Below are 21,019 nucleotides of genomic sequence, written 5' to 3'. Positions count from 1 at the left end.
TTTTTCATTGAGGGAACCATATGGACCCAGTACCCAGTGGTCTTATGGATGCTCACAGACCTGAAAAACATGTATTATTGTATGGAAGTGGACTTTTGACTGGGACTTTGTTCTGGAAGTGAGCTTTCGACCGGGAACTTGTGCTGTCTCTTTTTATGCATGTTGGAGGCCCAGCACCTCTAGTGGATTTCCAGGACCAGAGAATGTCAAAGTCATGACGGTCTCTGTGGTCCGCTATAGTATGCTTAAAAGCTCAAGGCAAAGTCAGTTCTTACAGCGAGGCCGCCATTGTCTGTTCTTGAGGCAAACTTGTTCTTGATATCTTCCAGCTAGAGAAGAGAAGATGAGAATGTTGCTTGTGTGTTTCGTTCTACTTGCAACTTCCACAAGCTTTAGCAGCGCCTTTGTGCCCTCGTCACGGCTTGGTTTCAAGCCGGAATTTCTACCAGAGGGCTCGCGGTCACCTCCAAGAGGCAAGGAGACTGTAAATTTCTTTACCAGGCAGAAGCTTGACCATTTCGCTCCAGAGGTGTGGCCATAGTTCGCATCTTTTCTCTGATTTTCCTCTCCTGTTTCAGGATCCACGAGTATTTTCTCAGAAGTATTTAGAGCTTCTCGATTTCTTTCGTCCTCACAATGGGCCAATATTTCTAGTGATGTGTGGGGAGTCAACTTGCACAGGAGATTACGTTACCACTTACGTAGGGGTGAGTTATATTTCTTTCTATGATTATCCTAAATAATTACTACTTACGTTTCAGACTCTGGCTGAATCTTTTGGAGCTGCAATTGTTACAGTCGAGCATCGCTACTATGGCCACAGCTCACCGTTCCAGCATTTGAATCTCCACAACCTGAAGTATCTAACATCAAAACAATCTCTCTTTGATCATGCTGTGTTTATAGACTACTATCAGGCAAGTACCTCTCTTGTCAAGAAAAATATATATTTCCCCTTTTCAATGGCAGGACTTGATCAACCAGAAATACAACAAAACTGAAAAAAATCCATGGATTGTTATAGGAGGTTCATATGCGGGTGCTTTGAGTGCTTGGTTTAGGCTTAAATTTCCTCATCTTGTTGCTGGTAGCTGGGCAAGCTCAGCCGTGGTAGAGGCAATCCTAGACTACAGTGCTTACGATAAGCAGGTAAGAATAAATTACATAGTTTCTAAACTTTTTTTTTTTGCTGGGATGAATTCCTGTTTTTATCTATAAATTCTTTGCCTAGCTGGGAGTGTCTGTCGGACCAAAATGCAAGCAGGCACTACAAGAAATTACCAGGCTAACCGAGCACGGTTTAGTAGAAAATGCAACGGAAATAAAATATCTATTTGGTTTCTCTCCAAAGGATAATGTACGTAAGTCTGTAATCATTTTCTTTACCCAATGAAACTCAATTATCTTGACAGTTCATATTTCCATGTGTTTGTTTTCTTCTTTACAGATTACAGATGATACCCTTCTTGCCTATGTAGCAAATGCTGCAGCTGGCGAAGTATGAATCATACAGTATAACGTTTATATATAATCATGTGTTGTTTATACTCCAGATACAATATGGGAAAATAGATGCTCTATGTGATCCTTTGCTCAAAGCAGAGAAAAGCAACAGGAACCTATTGGTACGCAAACTTATATATACACATAATAGACATATGTAGAAATGCTTTGTTACAGAAAACATATGCAAAGATTTTGGACAGAATTAACAGCGATACTAATGGTAACGAACGAGATAACGAGAGCTGGGATTTTCAATATTGTACCGAAGTGGGATATTTTCAAGTTGCATCCGACCGGAAGAGCAGCATTCGTTCCTCTCGTATCAACACACAGTAAGTACGTTTAGTAAATTTTCACACTGGATTAAAGAAAAGGCTTCCAGATTTTTTATAAACTATTGTGCTGAGCAGTTTGGAAATGGAACGTTTCCAGACGTGAAAACGACCAACTTGTACTATGGTGGTTGGAACATCGCAGGTAAACCTTTGTGTTTCTTGGTACGAATGGTTCGATCAATCAAACGTTGAGCAGGTTCCAGAATTATGTTTCTGAACGGATCCCAGGACCCATGGCGCCATGCATCCAAGCAAACTTCATCAAAAGATAGTAAGCATATATTAGTTTCCATCAGGCAAGGTTATCAATTCTTTTGTGTGCAGTGCCAGCACTGGTTTTGCGCTGCCACACTTGCTCCCACTGTGTGGATCTTTCAGCACCATGTAGAGAAACTACAGGTTTTTTAATCTATACAGCAAACATTACAGTCATACCTTCTAAATTCTGTTTTCCCATGCAGCAAACACCACAAAGTGCAGGGAACTGGCTAGAGCTCACGCGTTTATACACTCCAATGTGAAAGAATGGCTCTCAATGAAACCATAGCTCGTCAGCTTTGCCTCCAAAACGAGTTCGTAAGTTCTTCATCTTTGGTTCTAAAACAACAGCATGTGTATTTAATCTTCCCACATTAAGCTTAAACTTTCTCAGCCGACGTGCCTCACTAATCGGTGATAACGGCTGCCAAGTTTTTATTTATCCTCTCGAACAAAATTTGATACGATTCATATCTTGTTTTTGGCCAACACAAAAGTTAAGTTTCCCAGCCGAGTGTGACTGCAAGTTCGCAAGAAGGATCTAACTTATAAGCAGTGCTATCCTTTTCTCTTGCGTCCAAAGTTCCCTACAATCGCGATGAGCACTCCAAAATACGTCGTGGGTCTCGACTTCGGCACTACTTTCTCCGGATTCGCCTTTGCTCACAGGTCCAATCCATCCGACATCCACTCCTTCTACGAATGGCCCAGCGAGAGAGAAGTCGGGGCGAAGCCGTATTGCAAGACGCAAACCAGCTTGCTCTACTCAACCTCCTCGCCATCGCCTTCGTCCGCTCCATTTCTCGAGCTCCAGCACTGGGGACACGACGCCGAGCGTCACAACTCGGGCAGCATCTTCGTCACCAAGTTTAAGCTGCATCTAGCTCCGGCACAACCTTCTTCTTCTCCTCCTCCTCTTCCTCCATGGTTTCTTCTTCATCGTGGTCTCAGCGTGGAGAAAGTAACAGTCGATTATCTCCGTTGCATCTCTTCCTTTGCCAAGCTCCAGCTCAAAGAACTCTATAAGAGCTTCTTCCGTGAGGAAGAAGTCCAGTGGTGCCTCACGGTTCCGGCCCTGTGGGACGACGCTGCCAAAGAAAAGATGCGTACCTTTGCCGAGGCAGCAGGGATCAGCAGCGCTGACTTTCCCGTCAAGATCATCCTCGAGCCGGAAGCCGCGTCCTTCTACTGCCAGACAAAGCTCATAGACTCGCTCAAGTTCAAGAGAAACGATACTTTCCTGGTTGCCGACGTCGGTGGTGGAACCATCGACACGGTCGTCCACACCCGAGCGTTCCAAAACGGTGTCAAGGTCCGCGAGACTAGCGCTTGCTCGGGTGCCATAGGTGGCGCAACGTTCGTGGACGAGAAGATGATGAGCTTCCTCGCGGAGAAGATTGGATGCCTGCCGGAGTTTGTAAAGCTCGCCAAGAATCGAATGCAGCTCACGAAATGGTGGTTCCAAGTCAAGTGCTCCTTCGATGGCTCGCCGGACTTTGCCAGCACCTGGACCATCCCCGGCAAGCTCTCCAAAGCGTGGAGGAAGCACGACGAAAAGCTTGGAGTGGAACGAGACTATGGCGAGTACGATGAGCTCAAGGTTAACGCCGCCGATATCAAGGCCGTGTTTGATCCCGAGGTCGACAAGATCGTCCATCTCATCTCGCAGCAGCTGGACGGGAGCTCGGACAAGGTGAGATACATCTTCCTCGTCGGTGGATTCGCGAACAACCCCTACCTCGTCACGCGAGTCAGGGAGGCGTTCAAAGAGAGAGTCGCGAAGGTTTTCGTGCCTCCAAATCCTGGAAGCGCCATCTGCAATGGAGCTGTGATGCTGGGCTTTGACGATCGCCTCGTCCTGTCGAGGATCTCTAGGAAGACTTACGGCATGAGCTCCATTCGTCCTTTCGAGGTCGGAGATCCTCTCCAGTATATGCTCGTGGACGAAGATGGCCACCTGTGCTGTGAGAATAATTTCCTGGTTTTCGTCCGGAAGAACCAGCCGGTTCCTCAAGACTCCAAGGTCGAGAGGATCATTTCTCCAGTCGGGAGCAAGCAGGAGAAGGTCAGGCTGGAGCTCTACACCTCGATCAAAGATCATCCCAGGTTTGTGACCGAGGTGGGCAGCACACTGGAGGAGAGCTTCGAGATCGATGTGTCGAGTGGCGTGGAGCTGGGACGAGGGCGGGCGGTGCTAGTGAGTATGTTCTTTGGGAGGTCCATGATCGAGGTGACTGCTCGCCGTCTCAACTTTGGCAACCGTGAAGAGGAGAGGGTCTGGAGTTTTCCCCTTGAATCAAGCTACAAGTAGAGCTTTTCTAAGATCACTGTATCTAGAATACCTTGAGAAGTGCAATAGAAGGCTCGCGGAACAGGCATACATCTTGCATCCTCCACATGTCCCCTGCGATCGCTCGCGCGGTGCGCAGAGGGCATGTGGAAGAGGCCAGAGCTATGCCTCCTGCATTTAGGAAGAACCCTAAACCCTAAACGGCGCTTGGATATTCTCTTACATGTATTTGAATGTTTAAAACCATAATTATTTTAATAAAACCTGCCATAAAATTAAATCACAAAGGTGAGTGAAGCTATACATTTTTTGGATTACTATAAATATGAATACAAATATTCATTAGGTGGCATAAAAAATAACTGATGGAAAAGTTATTAATTAATATTTACTTATATTATTTATATTATAATTTTTTAAAAGTTTATTTAAAATCCTTACTTCAAACATATCAAATTTGGGAGTTTAAATTAATTTATAAATAAATAAATATTTATATTATCCAATAATAAATAATAATATCTAGAAAACATTAAAATTATGTGAGATCTAAATATATGGCTAGGATGCCATATACTATTGGGATTTTGAACTATTAGATTGATTTCAATCCAAAAACTAATATAATTGAATATGTATATTTATATATTCCATTTATATATTACATACATTCATATTGATGGAAGTGAGAGGCAAATTTTATTATCCCAAAAGAATGTTTGGATTTGTGCTTTTTATTTAGATTTAACTTTTGTATTGTCTAAATCTTCTTTATTTCTATAACTTTTCATTTCTTCTCTTTTGTTTTTATTTTCTTCTTGCTATATCTTTATAGAAAAATAGCATATTGCTCCTTTGTAACAACCTTTTTCTCCTCCTTTAACTCTAAAATAATGATTAATGCAATTTCTCGATGTTATGCAAATCAAGCTCAGTTAATGGTGGTATTTATAACATGTTGTGTAATTCCTTCTACTTTTGTTGCACATATGATTGGATTTCTTTAAATGGGAATCTTAAGGATAATGTGTACTATTGGTTCGATCACTTTATAACCATTGCCACCTATCATTCTTGGGATGATGTTTAGTGTCTATGCAAGTTTCCCACATATTTAAGGAATAATATTGCAATGGTATAATAGTTTGAATGCAATTATTTGTACAGATTAAAGTTTTTTCCCGAACATATTCAAGTGTGCATTTGGCCATGTTGACAACTATGATAATGCATTTTACCAATTGCATTGTCTTTGTTAGAGGCCACTCAAGTTACTTATGCAATTTAATATTCACTTTTAAAGTCTTTTACTTTATGCAAGCAAAATATGTTAAAACATATCAAGTTGAATATGTTATGATTAACATTTTGTCAAGATTTTATAAGATTTGTACATACACCTACTCCAACTATCTTTAACAATATTCTTCAACTGACACAATACTATAAAACATCACTTTTCAAGTCTATTTTCTACAAGAATTTTTTTTGTTCTAATAAAGGCTAATGCTATTGTTGCCTGTATTTAAAAGCAAGAATATGGTTGTTGTTGTGATATTTATTCCTAAGTTAGCTAAATATTATTAACACTGTTAGCATTTCCTTAATTAGCATCCTTTATTTTTTAAATGGAAGCCTTGGCATCAACAATATGTTATTGATGCTAGTGAAAAGTTTTTATGAGATTCTTCCAGAAAATGAGGAGTTATACAAGTAGTGAAAGGGCCTTCTTTATCATTCTTTTGGAAACACTATCAAAGGGTTTATTTAACATCAGTTTATTTAGTGTTTATTTTTCAAGATCTGGTTTATAACAAAAGATCCTTAGTTTTTTTTTGTGTTGGTCAATACAAGTTAAGTGCAATTGCCATAACTTATGATACTAAGTTTTAAAATCAATATTTAATAAGTATTCTTCCATTGGTTCAAATGAAGTTTATTAAATACTTAGGCTTGATATGAGTGAGACAATAGAAAGTGTCTATTTATAGAGTATAAAGTAAATGATTTAGTGTTAGTTTATTTTCTTAATTTATAGTATGTGTTTTGTTTAAGGGGCTCTTTGCTCAAGGAAAAGGATTGTATCAAGTATTATGATAAGTTAGACAAGTTTATAAGGGTCAACACGACATTTAATAACTTAGTTGCACTATATATAAATTAGTGCTTTTTCTTAATGTTCTTTCAAATCTCAACCTATCAACAAAAAAACCTAACTATCTTTCATCTTTCTGAGAGGAAGGGATGATGTGAGGTCAAAGCTCTAGAAATGGTAGTAATTATAACACTTGACAATGAATATTTCTAAAACATTAACCTTAACGAGCTCAAGAAATATCAATTGATTGACACTAATCTTATTAATAATGATCTAGGAAGAACTGAAGAGTACAACTTTGAGACTCAAAAATCCAATATTGAATAAAATCACGAACATGACACTCAAAAATTCAAGGAATTACAACATAAAACTCAAAATTCCAATAAAAAGGCAAATCAGTTTAAAGAAATCTTAAGAAATCAAGCTCAAGATCCAAACTCAAGAAATCAACTTAAAGAAAAACTTCAACAATCAAACACAAGAAGACAACTTCAAGAAAACTCTCGAAAATTAAGCTCGAAAACTCAACTCAAATAAAATTTTCAAACTCTAACTTCAAGAAATCAAGAAAAGATACCACTATAATCAATAATCATCACAATCCACTATGATTCAACAATAAATACATACAAGATCAAGAGAAAACAAGGTCCAACAAGAAAACAAGAGAAAATTCAAGCTAAAGAATTAAACCTAAACCACTCGACATGTAGTTAAGTTTGGTGAAAGGGTGAAATTCTTAACCCTAGTGCCTTCAACTATAATATTGCACACTAAGATCAAGAAAACTAAAATGGGAAAGCGGGGCACACAAGCACACAATATCACCAAAAAGTTCATCTTTAATCCCAAGGCAGTCAGCACAATTAAGATGAGTCTCCTCTCACCTTACAATCCTACTTGAAAGAGGATTGAAGAGCTCAACACTTGGCTACACAAAGTTAGGCTTTATAAATTCTCCAAAATCATGGAAAAGTAATATGACATTAGCATCACTAAGAAGATTCTTTTAGTATACAATGAAGACTTTATGCACACCAACGACTACAAATTTATCTTGAGCACTAAGTACTTCACATAGGCATTCAAAATTCCCACTGGTGGAGAGCAAGTGACATCGATTCCCACAAAGGGGATTCCACTGAAGTGTATCAAGGTACTTGAGAACTACAACAATGGAAATTCTCTATAAATGAGCAATGTGATCAATGAAGCCAAGCTACAACTCAAGTTTTTAATCTTGACACTAGAGATGTGGAAGTCCATGACTTCCACCTGCAAAGCAATTGCAATTCTCTACAACAACTTGCAATGGAAGACCCATCCATGACAAGCTCATCAAAGAACTCCACGTCACAATAACAATGATCCAAGACAGCCTCAAATGTGAACACTCGCACTTCCCTACATTGCAGCACTCATCCTAAAGCTTGACATCGCCATTCCACTACAAATCAAGAGACAGCAACATATGACAGCAACAAAAGACTAAGCAAATCCACAAACACAAAAACACCATGAACATAAAGGAAAAGGGAATACACTTCAAAAAGGAGAGAAGATTTCATCCTCCTTTGTGATGATGGCAAAGAAGATAAAGATAATGAAGCAAGTTAAAAAGAAGATGAAGAAGAAGAGTCATCACCAACATTGACTCCACCAACAAAAAGATGAAGAGCATTAGTTGAGACAATACCATCCACACACAATGCTAAAGCAACATCTACATGTAAAAGCAGAAAAGCTGTCAAAGAAACAACCAACAACGAAGATCATGAAGCACAAGGCAAGGAAATTCAAGACTCAATCATCCACTTTCTTAGTGATTGTCTTGAAGTAACTTAAGATTTGCATACGATATTTTGTTGTTTCTTCATCTTCTATTGGTTATTTTAGCTTGTTAACTGGTTGCTTGCCTCCTCCTTTGATGTGTTGAGCAAGCTCTTTTATAAAGTTTCATACTACTAGCTCGCTCAACTAACTCGTGGTCTTATGAGTGAAGGTGCAACTACCCTTGACCTTGTAGTGCTGTTGCAGCATCTGCTGCTGTTGTGGCTACCTCATCTTGCTAGACTGATTAGCCAATGGTGTATCACTGTTGGATGCATAGGTGGACTTAATAAGTCTTAGCTCATACTCCTTTAATTCATCTAAACTAGCCTCATCCTCTTTGTCCTATTGAGTTTTTTGGCCATGATATTTTTTGGCCTAAACTTGCTTCATTGGCTGTATCTACAACCAAAGGTTTTGCAACATTAGTAAACGTATCATATGTTGGACTTTATAGCCTAAATTGTGAAATTTTTTCCATAACTTCGACATCCATCATTTGCCTAGTGTTATCCATTTGTGTATTCATCACTTCCCTAATACTTGAAGAGATTTGTATAAGCATTGGAGTTGTCTTTGTAAATATAGACAAGTCACGACTCTATTCCTAATCCAAGTGTGGTGTTTTATCACTATAGTTGCTGCATCCAGCTTTTCCATGGCATCCTTGGCTACTAGATTTTTGCGGAACAAACTTTGGAGGTCTTGTAGCTTGAATTTTCAAATCTAAGTAGAATTTCTTTTTAAGGGGAAAATTTTCTTTGCTTTAATCTATATCATCAGGATTTTCCTTTACATCCACATCCCTAGTTATTTCCCTCGAAAGAGATACTGAAGGTGGTGGCTCAATGGCAATGTGAGGCACAATATTCTCTTAAGTTGTGTAATGCTTGTAGATGTGCCACAAAAAGATGAAAACTCCCATATTCACTACCTATAAGGTAACATTTTTTATTTCAACCATAAATCTATTATAAGCAAAATGAGTTATATTTATTTACTGTCTAGTCTCAATAGCTTCCAATAGTGAGATTTTAATAACTAGGGGCTGCATATATGCTAAGGGTTTTGAGGTAATCAAGTATGCACATTTCTATATTCATTTCTACACTTATACTTATAATTAATTTATTTAGAGATACAGCTTTTATAAAAATTAATAAGTAGATAAATTTTTAGGTTGATATGAAGCTGGAGTGGATGAGTATTTATCACATATTTATAGATAAGTCATATTTTTCTCTAAGGAATGAGTTTAGTATACTTCATAATTAATAACTATGTAACAACATTTTTGGTTTGCTTAAGCAAACTTGTTGGTAGTGGATATACCTAAAATATACTTGAATATTCTAGGATGTTCTACCATCTAACAGTTGTTATTCATTTAGATTAATCTTGTATTTCTTTTTAAAACCCTTTCTAGTATATTATGTTTATTCTATCATCTAATGGTTGATATGCAATAAGATTAACCTTGTATTTATAAATTACAACATGCTTATAATTATAAACTTTATTTGATCAATTGGATTAATAAGTAAAAATAACATTTACTATTAAGCAAACCAAACATTGCTACATGCAATGCATAGCAATTTATTTTGAGTAAGAAACTAGGAACATTAACTATAGCCCAAAAATTTAACTCTTAAACATATTTATAATTTATAAAAATAATATTAATCATATTACACTTAGTTTCTAAAATAAAATAGAAAGGATTTAGGAACATTTATAAATTAAACATATTTATAAATTAAAAATATAAGCTTTATTAAATAAATAACAACTGTTAAATGGTAAAATCATATAATATTAAAATTTATTCTAAGTCCTTGCTTAAACAAACCAAAAATATTGTATATTGTTTATAATAAATCTTATGGCACCCAGGATAAACTTTCTAATAGTTGTGACTAAACTGGGACTAAACTATGAGGTATAACTGATAATTAATGAGTTTGATACTCAATGCTGAATATGAAAGTAAAGTCTATGAAATATGCCAATAATTATCTATAATACAAATAGCAGATACGAAGAATATTTTCTTTAAGATTAAATTTAAGAAAGCATATTAAAACCTCGTTTGTTGGTCCAAGATGATTGTCGTGTAGTCTAACGACGGCATTTTTCTACGCGGGGGGAGTTAACCTAGAACCAAATTCATGGCTGAGGAAATGCTGCCATTGGTCCTCCTCCTCTCCCTCCTTGGCGCCCAAGCATGCTCAAATCACTCATGCAAGGTAAATTGTTCTATCCTATGTATCCGTTTTCATGCAAACTTTTCCCATCTTTATCCTTCCTGCAAGATTGGAGAGAGATGCCTCAATAACGAGGACTGTGCCACTGGTCTTCACTGTAGCTCCTGCCCAGCCGCGGGAATCATAGAACCCATTTGCATACGCTCTAATGCAACGCTGCTGGTATTCTACGCGTTCCTGGCTAGCTAGAACTTCCATAACGCTTTCATTTCTTTTTACTTTTTCAAAGGCTCGAACAGATCTGCCATTCAACAAGTATGCATGGCTTACCACCCATAATTCTTTTGCAATCTCAACTGAGAAGCAAAGATTTCCAGTCCCCAGATTTGCTCCCACTAACCAGGATGATACCGTCACGAGTCAGCTGCAGGTTCGCTCAATATCCTCTGAAATGTTGAAGCTATTTTTTTTTTGCCACTGTGCAGAATGGAGTGAGGGGTTTGATGCTGGATTTATACGACTTTAAAAATGATATTTGGCTCTGCCATTCTTTTGGAGGGATATGCTATGATTTCACGGCTTTTGTAAGTCTAAGCTGCCTCTGGACCTTTGTTTTACATTTTTCTTGCTTTCTTTCCTTTAGCAACCGGCAGTAGAGACGCTGCGCGAGGTTGAGGCTTTTCTAGCAGCAAATCCTAGAGAAGTTATCACCATCTTCATTGAAGATTATGTTCGCACCCAAAATGATGTGACCAACGTCTTCAAGGCGGCCGGGCTTGACAAGTTTTGGTTCCCAGTCTCAAAGATGCCAAAGTCGGGTGGAAATTGGCCAACTCTAGCGGACATGATTGCAAGCAACCAGAGATTGCTCGTGTTCACCTCGTCACAGGCTAAAGAAGCCACCGAAGGCATCGCTTACCAATGGAGATACACGTCTGAAAATCAATGTAAGCTTGCAGCATCTCTTTTCCTGTGGAGCCATAATTAAACTTGTGATTTGTGTAGATGGGGACGATGGGATGAAAAATGGGAGTTGTAGAAATCGTGATGAATCGCCACCTTTAGCTTCTCGCTCAGTTTCACTTTTCGTTGAGAACTATTTCCCCACAACTCCGTTTGAACCGAGGGAATGCAAAGATCACGGCCAGTCCCTTCGAGCAATGCTCGACGTTTGCGCGAAATCATCTGGAAATCGATATGCAAACTTCCTAGCAGTGAATTTCTACGCAGTAAGTCTAAGTACAAATGAACACCATTTACATGGTTTGCTCTCTTTTTCTTGTCAGCAAAGTGAAGGCGGTGGCACATTTCAAGCCGTGGACACTCTCAACTCAAAACTTATGGGCTAAGATAAACATCAACATTCTTTTACTGAAAGATAAACAACTACTTTTAGGAAGGATCGTGGCACACACACACTTCCTCTGCTGTTTCTCTGAGGCTTCATGTTAGAATCCTACTATTTTTATAGAAGAGAAAAGAAAACCAAAAAAAAAAGAGAGAAAATCTTCTTGACTTGAACTTGCATGTGAGTTCATTCCTAGAAGACTTGATTGCAGGCCCAGCAAACAATAAAGTCATCTGCTGCTTGCCATGATCTTTTTCCCTTTCAGTTTGTCAAGTCTTCTAGGAAGACTTGACACCACCATACTTGAAACATCATGCAGGTAACTGCCACTTCAACTCCTGCATTTCCTTTCTTCCAAACACCCCATCTCAATCACACTGTAAGAAACCTCATCCTGGTGCCCATGGTCGGTAGTTTCATGTAGCTTCTGACTTTCCACTAAATCCAAACAATTCCTAAACTATTGAACTATGACTCCTCACAACATGACTTCATTCAATTTTAATACATGCACATATCTAGATATTTATTGCAAGTATCACGAAAAACATCAAAGCTTTTCCCGAAAACCAAACCAGAATTTGGCTCATATAATCTAGAACTAGAAAAAAGCATGCTCTATAGGTGGTGTGATGATAAGTTCCCCTCGAATCACAAAGAGTCTATAATATCAACCCTTTCGAGTTCGTGTTGGCGAGGCTTTAATTCACGCGAGCGTTTTGTAGGAGTTCCAGGGGTTTAAGCCATGCAAATAGCTATTTTGGCAAGCCGTGCCATATACTTTCGAGGTAAACTTCGACTCCGTCGTAGAATCTTTCCTTAGTTTCGTGTACTTAAGCACCAGATCCGTACGTAAGCCGAATCGTCGCTCGTATACGTGCCACCCAATGCCGATCCAAAGAATATAACCGGCATAGAAAGCCGAGCACAAACATGTGAGCGCTCGGTTCCACATGCTAATCTCACATGGGGGACAAACATAGACTTTCTCATGCTGTTTCTCTCGGAGTTTCAGGCTTGGAAAATCAATCGCCTGCTCTTTTCGTTCGCGCAGATCTTGTCCAGCGTGATTCTCGTACAATCACATCGCGTGGCATCGTAGAAACTGGCAGCCGACTCCCAGTACCCCGCTAGATCCTGCGACGTTTTGCGACGGCTCCTGGAAAAGGACCACATCGAAATCAGCACTCAACTCCGGCTACTCAGGAGACCAAGTACCGTTTTACTTGAATTGATAGTGCTATAGTAGTCTCCCTCTGGGAAAAAGAAGCTCTCCCTTGTCCTGCAAATGCAAGCAATGAGAAGCCATCATGGTACAAAAACATGCCAGGGGAAAGAGTAAAGAAACGCAGGCACGATACTTAAATGAAGCGTTCAAGCCAATAAAAGAACACAAAAAGACCACGGGCAAAAGCCTCAACCGTCCGAGAATCAATGCATGACATGAAAAGCAGAAGCAGAAGCGATCTTTGTACCTGATGGTTTGTAGCATGTCCGAGAAGGAAAGCTCGCTCGCACCACCAAACAGCCGATCGATCCAAGTTGCAGCAGCAGCAGCGTGTTGGCGAGCATTTAATGTGCATGCAGCGAGGCCATTGAATCCACCCACGTGACGCCATGCTACTCGCTCGCACCGTCTCGCTCCAACCTGCCTCCATTTCCAGCTCTTTGTTTTCTTCCAGCCATTTGCTCCAATTCTGTTCGTTTTTCCGTTATATCAGTTGCTTGACGTGAAGCAGCACCGGCACCGGCAGCAGCCACTACTTCCCTTTTCTACGTCGAAACTTAAGCTTGCATGTCGGTTTTGCTTTCCTCTCTTCAGCCTTCTTCGTTTCGTCGCGAGTTTTAAAGTCACCTCCACTCTGCTTCGTTTTGTTTTTACTTTTTTCCCGTCTTCTTTCCGTCCGTCTCCATCACTTCCATTCCTGTTTCCATAACTTTCCTCGGAATCAGCGAAGAGCAAACTACTCCTGCTCGCGACCGGACCATAGATGTTGCTTTTCTTTCTCTTTCTGCTGCTGCTGCTGGTAGCTACTGTGCTTTGCTCGTTCCCGCATTTAAATCCCAGCATTGCGGCTAGCACTAGTCATAGCAGCACTGGTGCGAAGTGTTATCTTATGCTCGTCCTTGGGGCCCTCACTGGACCAGTCACCGGTCTTCCCCTTCCTCTTGAGCTTTTCTTGTGTTCCTGGCCGAGGGTTAAAGCCATCTATAAAAGAAGACACAATGTGAGCGGCGAGGAAGAAAAAGTCCCACCTCGAGCAAGTCAACTAGGCCGCACCACTGTTTAAGCTCCTCCGACTTGTCACTCCACCTTTGTCTCGATCTGCTGCTTCCCCTCCACGATCTTCAAAATATATTTCCTCTCCTGCTCTTCTCTTCTGCACAGAAGCCAGAATGGAAGCATCGAAAGTAAGCTCTTGTGTTTTTCTACCTTCGAATTGCAGCTGACTCTTGTCTGGGGGATTGTTTAGTCGGAGATTCAAGCCTGGGAGTACAACAGCACCGACGAAAACGAAAAGCTTGCTCACAAGTATCATCCAAACCGCGCCATCCCTCTCTCTCATGTGCATGGTAGTCTTGAAAGTAGCATATCTGCAAAGGAGAGAAGCTAACGCGTTAAAAATTTTCTGGTTCTTCACAGGCCTGGGAATTCTCACCTGGAAGCTAGATGTTGATAATTGGGAGTCCGACACCGAGCTGAAGAACATAAGGAGCGACCGCGGCTACAAATACTCCGTACGTAGCCACGCCGCCATCGTTCTCTACTTGCTTTTTCCTTTCGATCCATCAATGTTTGACAATCTCGTTGCAGGAAGTCATAACGGTTTCTCGAGAAGCGATGGTCGACTTCGACGCCAGAGTGAAAGGTTTCTTCAAGGAACACATGCACTCCCAGGAGGAGAGCCGTCTCATTCTCGATGGCAGCGGTACAAAGCTCTGGAAAAGCACAGAGAGCTCAGCGAAACTCAATAACTCTTGTTTTTGCAGGATACTGGGATATCAGAGATTACGACGACAAATGGATCCGCTTTTACGTCCAGAAAGGCGACCTCGTTGTTCTCCCTCCCGGCATGTACCACAGGTTCACTCTGGACACAAACGATTACATCAAGGTAGGCCTCCAAACACCCAACGATTTCAAAGTTCTTACGGCTGATCGTTTCTCGTTCTCGTTCTTCTTCTTCTCTCCAGGCACTGCTGCTGTTCACGGAAAATCCTGTAAGAACACAGCACCAGCGATCAGACGACAGTGCAGCCAGGTAACCCAAACTTGCACAAAATCTAGCCGAACAGATCTTCCAAACCGCTTCTTTGTTTTCCAGGAAGCTGTACGTTGAGAAGTATCTACTGCAACAGCGAGTCAAGGCACAGTGATCGACGTGTGAGAGTCGACCCGGCCATTTTCCTGCTATGTACTATAGTAAAGTTGCGCTGATATTTTCTTTCCCTGCCCCTTTGTTTTTCTCCCGAGAGTGTGTTTAACACGGGGAGCTTGCGAATAGATGTGAGAAATCTATCCTCTCGTCCCTATAATGTATACCTTCCAATCATATAAATATCTTACTACCACTTGCATAGATACCTGTGGATCGCGACTCCCAGAAGAAGAATGTCGCGACTCGCGCGCTCTTTGATTGATAATTGCGAGCGCGGCACGGCGCTAGCGCCGCGACACGCTGCATTTTCACCTGGATTGACGATCCTGGCTGGATGGAATCGCCGCGAGCATTCTTCTCCCTCAAGCATAAACCCTAAAACAAAAGCCTTCCCCTGTTTTTAGGGTTCTTCATTTATTCATTGAAAACAGCTCTCGAAAGCTCACTGACGAGAGTGGAAACTCGGCCGCGAGGGCTACGTTTTGTGGCGTTGCTGGAGAGCTGAGAGGAGACCATCCATTGCCGCCATTCCACTGCGATCTTGCGGCTGCCAGAGCTTGGGACACTGCTAGCAAGGCACTGCAAACAGCAATTTGCAAAGACTTTGTCAGCTCAAACTCAAAAGTTTTCTCTTTGAAGATTGTGAGAAACTTGCCTGCAAGCCGTGCCATAAGGAGGTTCTCCAGAGAACTAGAGACACTTCCAAGTTAGCAACAAGTGAGTTTGACAATGTTTTGTACCTTTGAGCGAAGGAAGCCGGAAGGATTTTCACTGTTAGGGAGGAGAGCGGTGTTGAATTCGTATGGAATGTCCCTGGCAAATGGTGGCTTATACTCCCAAGTTCCATCAGTTAGAAGCTGGAAAAAAATAATTCAAGAACTAAGAATAAGAAACGAGGAAAACAGTGGAAACTAATGATTACCTTGCCCGTGGAAGGATCATAGTGGAATTCTTCTGTAAGGAAGTAGCCGAGTCCTTGAATAAAAGCGCCTTGAACCTGTGGAAGCTACTTGTTAATTCCAGTGCTAGCGCTGTAGAAGTCTTACTTGGCCAATGTCAACGGCCGGATTCAAGCTTTTCCCGCAATCGAGTAAGACATCCGCACGGATCACGAATGTTTCTCCTGAAACGGGACGAGAAAAAAAAAGAAGAAAATGACAAATTTGTGATGAGTCGATAACCTCACCACTAACCAAAATACACAAAATACAGACCCGTCAGAATGTCAACTTCCACTTCTGTGACGCCGGCTCCGAACGACGTGTATCTGTTTGGAAGTGTGTAAGAGCACAAAACTCGGGAAGTAAAAGGAACACTTACTGGGAAGGACCGTCTTCAGCGGCAGCGGGATACACGCGGCCGCGGGCTTGAAGGTCAACTCCAGAGCTCACAGCAGCGCTGATGAGATCCTTCCAGGAGCAACTCTTTGATCCCGAGACCAACATGGTCTTCACTGCACGAAGACGTTCCACGAGTTGAGTGCATCCATCCTGCGAGAATATGTGAGTACAAATCCAGATCTGTGAATTCTTAAAGCTTACATGCACGGCCTTTGCGCATAACTCTGAAGCTACGGAGCCACCACTTTCCGCGACGTTGTTGGCGACGGTGGTTGTAGTTGTGTGCACAGCAATATCTTCCATTGAGACATCTACTTGCAGAGATCCAAGGGTCATAGCTGCTACCTGAAAAGAATCCAACCAGCATACGAGATAAACAAAGCAAAACAGCGACACGTTACACACCTGAGCAACCTTCACGTCAAGGCCCTGTCCCATCTCGCATCCAGAGTGATGGATGCTGATGCTTCCATCCGGATGCACATTGATTAGAGCAAGATGCTGGGCGCCATGCCACTCTGCGATGAACTTCACAGGGACAATTGATATTCCACGCTTCCTCCAAAGGTTGCTCGAATTATATTCGTCCACTTGCTTCGAACGGATTAAATAGTTACTTGACTCCTAAAAGCTCGAGAGGTAATGCACCAGAAAAAGAATATTAAAAAGTGAAACATTTACCTTGATAGCGTCAAACACTAACTTTGCATTGCAATAGTTAAGCCGTTGCCCGTTCAAAGAAACGTCGCCTTTCTCGTACATGTTAATTTCGCGAACTTGATCACGAGCAAGGCGTAGAGTAAATGCAACATGATCTAATGCCGTTTCAATCATAGTGGTGGTCTCAACGAAAACTGCAAAAGGATCTCAGAAAAAATAAAATACTTTTTTGCAAACCTGGGCCACGCATATATGTGCAAGCTGGTGTATTTGTCCGTGCAATTTTCGTCTTCAGATCCCAGTTCGGAATTTTGTAAGCGCCATCTATAAAATTTGGTAGCGTGGAACCAGTTGGATACCCAAAATCGAAGTGAGCTCCCTGTTCAGGTTGAAACATCAAACAAATAGAGACAAGTTTTGAGAGCTCACATGATTGTTGATAATATCCATTTTCACGCCAGTGATTTGACCAGTTTTTCTTGCAGAGATCTTGTATTTGCAAAAGTAAGGACTGCGACCACCTACAAGCTGTGGCATTTTTAAGTGGAGAAACTAGTAAATTGAAAATGTCAACCTGCATGTTGGTGCTAAGATCCAGAACAAGTCGTACGGGCCTCTTGAGCAAGTCTGCCGCAAACGCACAAGCCATTGCAATTAACGATGACCGGTTGATTTTCGCCCCATATGCTCCTCCAATTCTCTTGACAGATACCTGAGAAAAAAACCTAGTTCACAAGAAATAGAGGGAGACAAGTTAAACTTACCGTAATTTTGTGTTGAGGTCGATTGAGTCCAGCACTGACGCAGCTTTGGACCTTCCAAATTGATTTTGTTATAAGAATGCATCATGGCATCACATACCTTCGAGGGATTTTGAGTGGACGAGTACACTTCAATGAAACCATCCTCTGACGGAACGCATACTGCTTGTTGGGTCTCCAAATGGAAATGGTACTGATTGCCAACGCTGACCTGTTGTAATGCGTTTAGTTTGGCACAGACAAGTTTCTCAATCCTCAAATACCTGGCCCTCTATTAGAATTGCCTCCGAATCACTAAATGCCTCCGTAACGGATCCTGTGAATGATTCAAAAGAGGTAAGTCGACTTAAAAGTGGTGTGTGTACCTTGTTGAAATTCAAGTTCTCTGTCCTTGTTATGAAAGAAAGAATTCGCAGAAACAGCATCTTCTATTGTAATAATTGGTTTCTTGATATCCATATACTGCACGTCAACTAATGTCGCAGCATAATCCGCCACTCTCTGGTAATTTTTTGTTAGATAAAAAAAAGAAGTAAGAAAGGCACCTTCGACTTCGCAACAACAAGTCCCACTGCTTGGCCACAGTAAAGAATGTCGCTTGCAGCAAACACTTCTTCAAATTCACTGTACCATGACTCTTCCGTAAAGCATGAGAAATCGTAAAGCTGAACTTACTTCACTTTGTTGTTGTATCCAGCACCCGCTAAAGTTGCAGCTGAGATAAATGTTACCACTCCGTTTTCTGCGAGTGCTCTCGCAGGATCTATGCCTTTTATTTTTGCATTTCCAACCGTAGAAATTACATATGTTGCATATAATTCGTTCCCAAAGTTGAAATCATTCACATATTTCAGTTCTCCTGAAGCCTGGATTGCACAAGGATTACAACAAAAAAACCTTTGGAGCAAAATACCTGTGACATTGCAGATAACTTAGGCAGAGGTTTGGAGACAGGATATTGTGAGGGGTCGCCCTGTCATTTAAAATCCAAACACGAGATCACGCACAAGCTAACAAGACCAGCATGTGTACCTTATCAAAGCTTTTTGTTCCAGACGTAATTGGCCAGGAGAACTGCATATTTAAAATTAAGGACGTGAATAAATCAGCAAGGTATAGACATTTCATCCGAAACCTCTGAGATTGACGACTGCAACGTGCTGGGAACGCGATCCTTAGGCCACAAAGACAATATCGCTTTGTAGAAATATGCTGCCACTAAAGATGTGCGATAACTTGTGTTTCCGTAGGAAGGATCCATAACAATCTCTTTCTGGAGTATTTCGAGAGCACTGTCGCAAACCTGTGGACAGAATCGAATCTGAAAAGATAGAAGAAAGCAGAGGAGTACCTGGGGATCCGTGAAAGATTTTCCCCACAGAAAAGCTTCTGCATTTTTAGCTCGGACAGGGAAATGACCAACTCCTCCGTAAACAATGACTGGAGCACTTTGAATCAAGCCTGAGACAGGAGCCATGGTTGGGATGTATGAAGTATAGGAGTAAACAATTGCCTACCTTTGCTACTGTTAACGTCGAACCTGAATGCAGCGTTCAGTAGAGCATGAGAGTTCACTCGCCGGAGAGCAACTTTATAGGTGAGAAATCGTACACTCTCTGGTAGCAAAGGAAGAAAAATTTCCACAATGACAATCTCGTCCACGCTCGGGAGCTTGAAAAAGTCTTCGATGGTCAAATCTTTCCGAACTGCATCGGAGAGAGCGATCGTCAAAATTGCTTCAGCGGCAAAAAGTAGGACTGCTACGTCCGATACGAAGCCCAGATTTTGATACGTCATCATGAGATTTCCAGCAACAGTTCCCATGTTTCGAACTTGATGTGTAGCGATCTGTGCCACAACATACCTTTGGTTAGAACGAGGAAAGAGATGATCGAAAGAAACATACCCGTTTCACGTGTTGCAAGAGCGACCGATAGCTCGAAGAAACTTCTTTCTTCGAATTCAGCACTGCTTCCATATCGCTCAATGAAGCTGCGCCACCGAGCCGGATGCCACGACTGTCGATACTAACACGCCGCATCTCGTCAATGCAGCTGATGTCCACAACAACGCTCTTGAACTGTCGAGGATAAACTCCACTCGACGTGTTCCCACAAACGAGCTGCACGCCGCCAACGGCATTGTTCCTGAGAACCTTGTACAGCGATGTCAAGGACGAGACTCGGAACCACGTCACTCCACCCTTGCTGATCTCGAGCTCGTCGTCTTGGCGAAGCGAAGCCAAGTTCTTACACGTTGGTACTTCTTCGATGTCTCCTGCACTGCATCCATCTCGGGAAGAACACGCGAGAGACTGGAAAGCATCCAAAATGGGACGATATCCAGTACACCTTCACACAAAACCCACGTAAGAAACTATCTTGGAAAATGGAGGAACAACACCTTACCTGCAAAGATTTCCATCTAGCTGATCTTCCACTTGCTGCGGCAGAGGATTTGGAGTTTCAAGCAGCAAGCCATACATATTCATCACCTGTGATGAACAAGAGAGAAAAATCCAAGATAATCATACGTCACTAGTAGAGTGGTCGCTTACCCAGCCAGGCGTGCAAAATCCACACTGCGAGCCATTGTGCTTGACAAGCGCTTGCTGGACGCGATGCAATCCACCCTTGCAGCTCCCAATCCCCTCCACAGTCGTGACGAGCATCCCATCCACCGAGCAGAGCGTCCGGAGGCACGAATTTACCGGCCTGTGCCGCAGCAGCACCCCATCGCTCGATCTAGGCGAGGAAATCACGACGGTGCAAGCGCCGCATCCCCCTTGCCGGCACGGCATCTTCAAACCTCGCAGCAGCAGATTATCGCGGAGGAAATCCCCGAGGCTGGCGCGCGGATCAGCGTCCCGGACGACGACGAGCTTGCCATTGACAGCGAATCGGAGCTCCTTGCGCGAGGGGAGACCGTCGTCGAGCGCCATGTCTCCCACAACGAAATAAAAGACCTAGCACAGCAATAGAACGAGGATAGTTGACAACGATG

General features: G+C 41.8%; 5 protein-coding genes across 14 annotated transcripts; 4 read left to right on the top strand and 1 right to left on the bottom strand.

The window, feature by feature from the left end:
* The first annotated feature begins 287 nt into the window (after positions 1 to 287).
* Positions 288 to 2,570, top strand: LOC9656328 (probable serine protease EDA2). 2 transcript variants are annotated; one of them, XM_024685600.1, is made up of 13 exons: positions 288 to 529; positions 579 to 707; positions 762 to 917; positions 970 to 1,149; positions 1,232 to 1,357; positions 1,448 to 1,498; positions 1,554 to 1,625; positions 1,681 to 1,838; positions 1,889 to 1,983; positions 2,038 to 2,112; positions 2,166 to 2,240; positions 2,303 to 2,417; positions 2,494 to 2,570. In XM_024685600.1, the coding sequence occupies exons 1-12, from the start codon at positions 344 to 346 to the stop codon at positions 2,386 to 2,388; spliced, it is 1,389 nt and encodes a 462-aa protein (XP_024541368.1). In that variant the 5' UTR covers positions 288 to 343; the 3' UTR covers positions 2,389 to 2,417; positions 2,494 to 2,570. The 2 variants fall into 2 exon arrangements, with proteins under 2 accessions (XP_024541368.1, XP_024541367.1); XM_024685599.1 differs by having other exon boundaries at positions 2,303 to 2,495.
* Positions 2,571 to 2,660: 90 nt separating this feature from the next.
* Positions 2,661 to 4,570, top strand: LOC112350069 (heat shock 70 kDa protein 12B-like). The gene has a single exon (XM_024685593.1). The coding sequence runs from the start codon at positions 2,698 to 2,700 to the stop codon at positions 4,408 to 4,410; it is 1,713 nt and encodes a 570-aa protein (XP_024541361.1). The 5' UTR covers positions 2,661 to 2,697; the 3' UTR covers positions 4,411 to 4,570.
* Positions 4,571 to 10,466: 5,896 nt separating this feature from the next.
* On the top strand, positions 10,467 to 12,124 carry LOC9656327 (PI-PLC X domain-containing protein At5g67130). Its single transcript, XM_002980661.2, has 7 exons — positions 10,467 to 10,569; positions 10,636 to 10,749; positions 10,817 to 10,957; positions 11,013 to 11,111; positions 11,171 to 11,474; positions 11,533 to 11,756; positions 11,814 to 12,124. The coding sequence occupies exons 1-7, from the start codon at positions 10,492 to 10,494 to the stop codon at positions 11,874 to 11,876; spliced, it is 1,023 nt and encodes a 340-aa protein (XP_002980707.1). The 5' UTR covers positions 10,467 to 10,491; the 3' UTR covers positions 11,877 to 12,124.
* Positions 12,125 to 12,666: 542 nt separating this feature from the next.
* LOC9656326 (xanthine dehydrogenase/oxidase) lies at positions 12,667 to 20,994 on the bottom strand. Of its 6 annotated transcripts, none has more exons than XM_024685578.1 (35): positions 20,574 to 20,994; positions 20,425 to 20,510; positions 19,923 to 20,367; positions 19,534 to 19,864; positions 19,368 to 19,477; positions 19,152 to 19,319; positions 19,049 to 19,090; positions 18,930 to 18,989; positions 18,692 to 18,882; positions 18,562 to 18,640; positions 18,382 to 18,517; positions 18,280 to 18,332; positions 18,117 to 18,227; positions 18,020 to 18,070; positions 17,830 to 17,967; positions 17,685 to 17,783; positions 17,493 to 17,634; positions 17,277 to 17,449; positions 16,797 to 17,219; positions 16,576 to 16,745; positions 16,470 to 16,522; positions 16,302 to 16,378; positions 16,178 to 16,252; positions 15,996 to 16,112; positions 15,911 to 15,945; positions 15,462 to 15,834; positions 15,184 to 15,406; positions 15,030 to 15,095; positions 14,872 to 14,967; positions 14,536 to 14,815; positions 14,310 to 14,470; positions 14,132 to 14,256; positions 13,351 to 14,084; positions 13,094 to 13,157; positions 12,667 to 13,034 (listed from the first exon to the last, which is right to left on the bottom strand). In XM_024685578.1, exons 1-26 carry the CDS (start codon positions 20,955 to 20,957, stop codon positions 15,666 to 15,668), a joined length of 3,918 nt encoding a protein of 1,305 aa, XP_024541346.1. In that variant the 5' UTR covers positions 20,958 to 20,994; the 3' UTR covers positions 12,667 to 13,034; positions 13,094 to 13,157; positions 13,351 to 14,084; positions 14,132 to 14,256; positions 14,310 to 14,470; positions 14,536 to 14,815; positions 14,872 to 14,967; positions 15,030 to 15,095; positions 15,184 to 15,406; positions 15,462 to 15,665. The 6 variants fall into 6 exon arrangements, with proteins under 6 accessions (XP_024541346.1, XP_024541345.1, XP_024541347.1 ...); XM_024685577.1 differs by having other exon boundaries at positions 14,890 to 14,967; XM_024685579.1 differs by lacking the exon at positions 15,184 to 15,406 and having other exon boundaries at positions 14,890 to 14,967.
* On the top strand, positions 14,252 to 15,458 carry LOC9655878 (1,2-dihydroxy-3-keto-5-methylthiopentene dioxygenase 2). Of its 4 annotated transcripts, XM_024685613.1 has the most exons (7): positions 14,252 to 14,287; positions 14,350 to 14,449; positions 14,520 to 14,614; positions 14,691 to 14,805; positions 14,867 to 14,991; positions 15,071 to 15,138; positions 15,202 to 15,458. In XM_024685613.1, exons 1-7 carry the CDS (start codon positions 14,273 to 14,275, stop codon positions 15,251 to 15,253), a joined length of 570 nt encoding a protein of 189 aa, XP_024541381.1. In that variant the 5' UTR covers positions 14,252 to 14,272; the 3' UTR covers positions 15,254 to 15,458. The 4 variants fall into 4 exon arrangements, with proteins under 4 accessions (XP_024541381.1, XP_024541380.1, XP_024541379.1 ...); XM_024685612.1 differs by having other exon boundaries at positions 14,520 to 14,805; XM_024685611.1 differs by having other exon boundaries at positions 14,691 to 14,991; positions 15,071 to 15,458.
* Positions 20,995 to 21,019: the final 25 nt, after the last annotated feature.

This window comes from Selaginella moellendorffii, unplaced genomic scaffold (genome assembly GCF_000143415.4).
Source record: "Selaginella moellendorffii unplaced genomic scaffold, v1.0 SELMOscaffold_45, whole genome shotgun sequence".
Taxonomy (NCBI): Eukaryota; Viridiplantae; Streptophyta; class Lycopodiopsida; order Selaginellales; family Selaginellaceae; genus Selaginella; species Selaginella moellendorffii.
Note: the sequence above shows the minus strand (reverse complement) of the source record. Positions and strands in the feature narration are given on the sequence as shown.